This window comes from Theropithecus gelada, chromosome 1 (genome assembly GCF_003255815.1).
Source record: "Theropithecus gelada isolate Dixy chromosome 1, Tgel_1.0, whole genome shotgun sequence".
Taxonomy (NCBI): domain Eukaryota; kingdom Metazoa; phylum Chordata; class Mammalia; order Primates; family Cercopithecidae; genus Theropithecus; species Theropithecus gelada.
The window spans coordinates 221,669,673-221,677,287 of NC_037668.1; the positions used below are offsets into that span (position 1 = coordinate 221,669,673).

Consider the following 7,615-nt stretch of genomic DNA (forward strand, 5'->3'; position numbering starts at 1 on the left):
TGCTCTCAGTGAGTCAGTGAGTGGGTGGTGAGTGAATGTGAAGGCCCAGGACATTCCTGTACACGGCTACAGACTTTATCAACTTTGTACACTTAGGCTGTATTAAATGCGTTAAAAAATATTTTTCTTTCTTTAATAAGAAATTATCCTTAGTTTACTGAAACTTTTTACCTGGCAAACCTTTTACTTTTTATTAACTTTGTGACTTTTTTGTAATAGCACTTAGCTTAAAACACACATTGTAAAACTGTATAAAATACGCTCTTTTTATTCTTATTCTACAAGTCATATTCCATTTAATTTTTTAATATTTATTTATTTATTTTTTACTTTTCAAACTTTTTCTTTGCAAACTAAGACACAAGCACACACATTAGCCTGAGTGTCCACTGACACGGAATGATCAGTACCACTGTCTTGGCCTCTACATCTTGTCCCACCGGAAGGATTTCCGGGGCAGCCACATGCATGGAGCTGTCTCCTCCTGTGATCACGATGCTTTCTACAATACTGCCTGAAGGGCCTGCCTCAGACCCCTCTTCAGGAGGTGGAACCACCACATATGTAATTTGTTGTTGACCAAAATGTGTTGTTCTACAACATGTGACTATATACATATATACATACCATGTGTGTTTGTGTGTGTATAGTAAGAGAGTTTGTGAACAAAAAATGGAGTCACACTATATACAATCTCACTATACACTATATTTAGCTTTCTTTTTCTTTCTTTCTTTTTTTTTTTTTGAGATGGAGTCTCGCTCTGTCACTGGGCTGGAGTGCAGTGGCGTGATCTCGCCTCACTGCAACCTCCGCCTCCCGGGTTCGAGCCATTCTCCTGCCTCAGCCTCCTGAGTAGCTGGGGTTACAAGCACGTACCACCACGCCCGGCTAATTTTTGTTATTTTTTAGTTGGGATGGGATTTCACCATCTTGGCCAGGCTGGTCTCGAACTCCTGCCTTGTGATCCATCTGCCTTGGCCTCCCGAAGTGCTGGGATTACAGGTGTGAGCCACCGCACCTGGCATATTTAACTTTCTACTTGTTTGATATTAATATCTTTTTTTTTTTGGACAAAATTCTTGGTAATGTCATTCCAATTTAATGATTGTTTCCAGTCATCATCTATTAAATCATGTCTACCACTTTAAACACGTACCTTGTTTCCCAGTATTATCTATTTCAGTACATGCTATAATGAAGTTTTTGAGGGTATGTGTTTACTGATTGAGGGCTAATAAACACAAAGCAGATTCCTAGATGTAGAATTAACAGGGCAATGAGAAAAGCATGTCATTTAACATTTTATGAAAGACAGATATTTCTTTTGTTAAAATAATATGTACTATGTCAAGGTATATGTGTATTTAAATAGTCTTTTTTTTTTTTTAGATCTCTCCAAAGATACTATTTCAATTTTGACTCTTATCAAGAGTTCATGAGGCCAGGCATGATGGCTCACACCTGTAATCCCGGCACTTTGGGATTCCAAGGTGGGCAGATCGCTTGAGATCAGGAGTTCAAGATCAGCCTGGGCAACATCACAAAACTCCATCTCAACTAAATATACAAAAATTAGCCGGCGTGGTGGAACATGCCTGTAATCCCAGCTACTTGGGAGGCTGAGGCAGGAGAACCTGGGAGGACGAGGCTGCAGTGAGCCCAGATCACACCACTGCACTCAAGCCTGAGCGACACAGTGAGACTCTGTCTCAAAAAAAAAAAAAAAAAAAAAAGAACGAAATAATCATGAGATTGGGCTTATTTCCCACATTTTTTCAAACTCTGGATATTGCCACACTTTTCATTATTTACCTATCTGGAAAAGCAAATGTCTTTATATTTAAATTTGTATAACCTCAATCATCAGTGAAAACATTTCTAATGTTTATATCACTTGCTTGTAAACCATTTTCCTGTGAACTGTTTCTTCAAGTCATTACATATTTTTCTTTTGCTACATGTTTTTGTTGCCAATTTTTTGAGAAAAAAAGCAAAGTAGCCTTCGGTTGTCTTCTGGAATTTTTCTACTCTTGTCATTATTTTTTAGAGTTTGCTAGTAGTGTTTCTTTTTTGTTTTGTTTTGTTTTGTTTTTGAGATGGAGTCTTGCTCTATCGCCCAGGCTGGAGTGCAGCGGCGCCATCTCGACTCACTGCAAGCTCCGCCTCCCAGGTTCATGCCATTCTCCTGCCGTAGCCTCGAGAGTGGCTGGGACTACAGGCATGCACCACCACACTGTGTAATTTTTGTATGCTTAATAGAGAAGGGGTTTCACTGTGTTGGCCAGACTAGTTGTGAACTCCTGACCTCAGGTGATCCACCCATCTCAGCCTCCCAAAGTGCTGGGATTACAGGCGTGAGCCACCGCACCCGGCCAATAGTGTTTCTTAGAGTGTAGATTTTTCTAAATAGGTAACACAATTTATCTATGTTTTGCTTTTTAACTTTTGAGAATTGCAGCTTGGCTTATGATGTATACTTATTCAAGATGATTGGGGAAAAAAAGGAAAAATAACTATCACGCTTTCTGATAGTAGTTGTATTTTTGAAATGTTTAAATATGTAATTCATAATTTTAATATTTTTGGTGTAAGGAATAAAGATGGGACCCACACTCCCTTCCTCCCACAAATGCCTTGTCAGTTATCATGATGTAGTTATTGTATTTTCAAAGCTTAATAAGATATAAGATAAGAGAATTTCTCTTCAGTAGGCTTTTTTTCTTCTGGATTTCTCTGGCTAGACTTATGGGCTTATGTTCCTATTCTGTGTTTGCATGACACATCACCTTTTTTTTTTTTTTAACATATGTAGAAACCTTTACACTCACTAAACTTTTATATGTTTTATATATTTATATTTCATATTTAAAATCTCAAAGCATATCTGTAAACTAAGTAAGCTAGGTTTGATTATTACCATTTTAGATGAGAAAACTATGAAAAGGCAAATGAGCTTGCTGAGATCTTGTAATTTAGTCTTGTTGACCTAGGGATAATGCAGAATAGTTTGGAGGGATTGCCCAAAATGTATGTATGTATTTTTATTTGTCTTAGTTTGGGAGTACTGCTTTTTAGCTGCTTGTACATATTTATATTTATTTATATTAATTTGGGAGTACTGCTTTTTAGCTGCACGTATTGCATAGTGGGAAGTCTTGGCTTTTAATGTGTCCATCACCCAAACACCAGGATGGACCGAGTCTCTCTATATCCATCTGTAAGACTTGTGGTTTGTCTCATCAAATACGCGTTGCTTTGAATATGATGTGGTATTGGAATTGGAACGTGATAAGAGTTTTCTATACATATGCGTGAATTATTGCATTACAGTTATAATATCTGTTACAAAGTTTTTTCAAGCTGTTTTATCCTCTCAAGCAGTATATAGTACTTTGGAAGAAAACCTCATACACTCTATTTCTTCAATACCAGGCCCAATTAAAAGAGAGAGAGAGAAAGAGATTTTATGTGTATTTTGCTTGTCTCTTACGTTATTTATCTACTAAAGTATTTTTTAAATTACCTCAGAAATGATAACCCAATGAATGAGGTGTTTCTTTGAGACCAGTAATAGATAAAGTACTCTGTGTGTAATGAATATTTCCTAAATACTATTGATAGATTATTCTGAGGCTCCATTTTGAGTCCTTGAGGTTTTTGGCAGGAGCTTAGGGACTGGAGTCTCTAGAAATATTCATCGTTCAGCCACAGCAGGATTTGTCTTCACTTCATTGGATTTAGAGGCAGTACTAATAGTGGTCAAGAATGCACACTCTCAGCCACGTTGCTGGGGTTCAGAATCAGCTCTGCGTCTTCCTACATATGACAGTTTGCTCAACACACATGTGTTTCAGCTTCCTTTTCTATAAGTTGGGAGCTAATAATAATAATGCAACTCCATATAACTGTTGGGGTTACATGAATAGAATACATATAAAAAGCATAGAAGAATGCTTAGCTTCTGTTGGAGTTAAATGAATAAATTAAATATAGAAAGCATAGAAAAGAGGCCAGGCGCGGTGGCTCACACCTGTAATCCCAGCACTTTGGGAGGCCGAGGTGGGTGGATCATGAGGTCAGGAGTTCGAGACCAGCCTGGCCAACATGTGAAACCCCGTCTCTACTAAAAATACAAAAAATTAGCCGGGCATGGTGGTGACGCCTGTAATCCTAGCTACTTGGGAGGCTGAGGCAGGAGAATGGATTGAATCTGGGAGGCGGAGGTTGCAGTGAGCCGAGATCACGCGATTGCACTCCAGCCTGGGCAACAGAGCCAGACTCCATCTCAAAAAAAAAAAAAAAAAAAAAAGGCATAGAAGAATGCTTAGCTTGTGCTGGGGTTACATGAATAAAATAAATATAAAAAGCAGAGAAGAATGCTTAACTTCTAGTAAGTTCTGTTATTATTATTAGGATTGATATTTCTGTTTAGCTGCAGTAGAGATGGATGGATCCAATGGCAGCACCCAAACCCATTTCATCCTGCTGGGGTTCTCTGACCGACCCCATCTGGAGAGGATCCTCTTTGTGGTCATCCTGATCGCGTACCTCCTGACCCTCGTGGGCAACACCACCATCATCCTGGTGTCCCGGCTGGACCCCCACCTCCACACCCCCATGTACTTCTTCCTCACCCACCTCTCCTTCCTGGACCTCAGTTTCACCACCAGCTCCATCCCCCAGCTGCTCTACAACCTTAATGGACGTGACAAGACCATCAGCTACACGGGCTGTGCCATCCAGCTCTTCCTGTTCCTGGGTCTGGGTGGTGTGGAGTGCCTGCTCCTGGCCGTCATGGCCTATGACCGGTTTGTGGCTATCTGCAAGCCCCTGCACTACATGGTGATCATGAACCCCAGGCTCTGCCGGGGCTTGGCGTCAGTGGCCTGGGGCTGTGGGGTGGCCAACTCCTTGGCCATGTCTCCTGTGACCCTGCGCTTACCCCGCTGTGGGCGCCACGAGGTGGACCACTTCCTGTGTGAGATGCCCGCCCTGATCCGGACGGCCTGTGTCAGCACTGTGGCCGTTGAAGGCACCGTGTTTGTCCTGGCGGTGGGCGTTGTGCTGTCCCCCTTGGTGTTTATCCTGCTGTCTTACAGCTACATTGTGAGGGCTGTGTTACAAATTCGGTCAGCACCAGGAAGGCAGAAGGCCGTCAGCACCTGTGGCTCCCATCTCACTGTGGTCTCCCTTTTCTATGGAAACATCATCTACATGTACATGCAACCAGGAGCCAGCTCCTCCCAGGACCAGGGCAAGTTCCTCACGCTCTTCTACAACATTGTCACCCCCCTCCTCAATCCTCTCATCTACACCCTCAGAAACAGAGAGGTGAAGGGGGTGCTGGGAAGGTTGCTTCTGGGGAAGAGAGAGCTAGGAAAGGAGTAAGGGCATCTCCACCTGACTTCACCTCCATCCGGGGCCACTGGCGGCATCTGGAACGGCTGAATTTCAGCTGGTATTAGCTTGTGACTCCCAACTTGCCTTTTTCTGGACTTTTGTGAGGCTGTTTCAGTTCTGACATCATGTGCTTTTGTTGTTGCTTTTAAAATTGAGACGGAGTGTCACTCTGTCACCTAGGGAGGAGTGCAGTGGTGCCATCATGGCTCCTCCAACTCTTGGGCTTAAGCGATCCTCCCCCTCCTCAGCCTTCCAAGTAACTGGAAGGTGCGCACCACTGGCGGTGGGAATTGTGGCTTTTCTATTTTCTACGGAGATGGGGTCTAGCTGTGTTGCCCAGGCTGGTCCCAAACTCCTGGCCTCATGTGATCCTCCTGCCATGGCCTCCTAGAGTTCTGGGATTACAGGTGTGAGTCACTGTGCCTGGCCAACATTATGTGCTTTATGTGTGAACTGAATAACACAAATCATCCCAAAACCCATCGTGTTCTATAAAGCAGCTGTAAAGAACAAAGTGAGATAAACCATTGTAAAGATGAGTTTCCACCAACTTATACCAGAGTGCTAAGAGGAAATAACTCTTCTCGATCAGAGCTTTGCTTTCTTTGTTGTTGTTTGCTTTAAAGTCTAACACACCTGACATGTTTCAGTCAGAATGACCCCAAATGCATCACTGTTCTCCACGTGGTCCAAGTGCCTCTCTGTTTAGAGCCATCAAATCGTGGAACTCAGCACAGTTTGATATTTTCTATATTCCCAATTCCTACCCAAACCTTTTCATGAAATTGTAAAGTTTGTTGTACCCTTTATCTAAACCTTTGGAATTTTCCCCAAAATCTGGTGTAAGATTCTGCATAAACCAAGAAGTGAACCTGTAAATAATGATACACGGGTCATTTAAATCTTAAAGCATCATTCTTTCTCAGGCATGTTTTTTCATTATTAGTAGGAAGAACGGGACATTGGTTCAGTCCCTTCTGTGTACCAGAGGCTCCTCGTTCATCTAACCTCCGTGTTTGTGTGAAGTCAGCGTGAGTATCGTTACTCCCATTTTACCTTCCTGGTCCTTGAGATCTGAAGGTTAAATCTTTTGCTTGAGGGGAAATGAATCAGGTTTTTTCCCCAAGTTCTTTCTGACTCCTGATTCATGTGGTTTCTATTGCATCATGAAATTTCAAAGAGCAAAAGTCTTCAAGCATTTGGCTTGGCACGCAATGTCAAAGACCCTTTGGGGCTAAGGAGCATGGCTGGCCACTGTTCCTTACACAGTGCGGTCCTCAGTGTGTCCCACTGATGTGCACTCCAGTTATCTGAGGTCTCGTTCCAATGCGGTTCCAGTTCAGCTGGTGATAAGAGGGGTCTGAGTTTCTGTGTCTCCTCCCAGGTGATGCCCTTACTTTGGGGACTCGGACTACATTTTAAGGACCCAGGAAATGGTTCCAGGCATTGGAGGGCAGACACGTTCCAGGAAAAAGCTGGAGAGCGTTCATAGACGAAGGGCGAATACAAGGTGAGAGGGAGTGATGTGAAAGGCCTGCTGAGGGGTGGTCCTCATTCCTCTGCCATTGCTCCTGTGCCTGTGCTCGGCTCCTTCCTCCTCCACGGTGTATTTCTGTCCTCTTTTGTAGCCTTCTCACCTCCACACTGCACATCAAAGGTCATCAGCCCCAGGGGGTTGTGTAAGTGTAAACAAACCAGAGCCCGGCCCCTCTGACTATTCAAGGATGCTGTTTGTGAGAAGTACTGATGTGGATGGGCTAATGGTGAACTGAGAATGAGTTATCTGTGTGGCAGTTAGGGTTTATTTCCAACAGTTACAAAACTCCCCAAGTCCACATATATATGTTAAAGAAAATACTTTATTTATTTTTTTGAGATGGAGTCTTGCTGTGTCTCCCAGGCTGAAGTTTCTTCTCCTTTAGCTGAATGGTTTTCTGCTGCAATCGCTGTTTGATTAAGGCCACTTTTGGCTGCAGGTGTCCCGTTCTATACTTATTCCTCTGCTTGTTCCCCTTTCTCGAATAGTCATTACATTTTATATTTTGTCACGTCTTTCTTTTCTTCTTTAAAAAAAAAAAAATCTCTCTTGAAACTCCTATCTACTTAACCCTTTGGTGTTGTTTTTCCCTCCCTCCCTCTCCCCCTGCCCCCCCGCAGCGTCCTTCTCTCCCTCCCCTGCCCCGTCCCTCTCTCCCCTCCTGCTCCCCCACGT

General features: G+C 42.9%; 1 protein-coding gene across 1 annotated transcript; it reads left to right on the forward strand.

Moving 5' to 3' along the window:
• Positions 1-4,421: 4,421 nt before the first annotated feature.
• Positions 4,422-5,996, forward strand: LOC112631681 (olfactory receptor 2W3). The gene has a single exon (XM_025397148.1). The coding sequence runs from the start codon at positions 4,447-4,449 to the stop codon at positions 5,389-5,391; it is 945 nt and encodes a 314-aa protein (XP_025252933.1). The 5' UTR covers positions 4,422-4,446; the 3' UTR covers positions 5,392-5,996.
• Positions 5,997-7,615: the final 1,619 nt, after the last annotated feature.

Excerpts from the sequence above, each read along its gene's own strand:
- LOC112631681 (XM_025397148.1), top strand. The coding sequence starts at position 4,447 with ATGGATGGATCCAATGGCAGCACCCAAACCCATTTCATCCTGCTGGGG.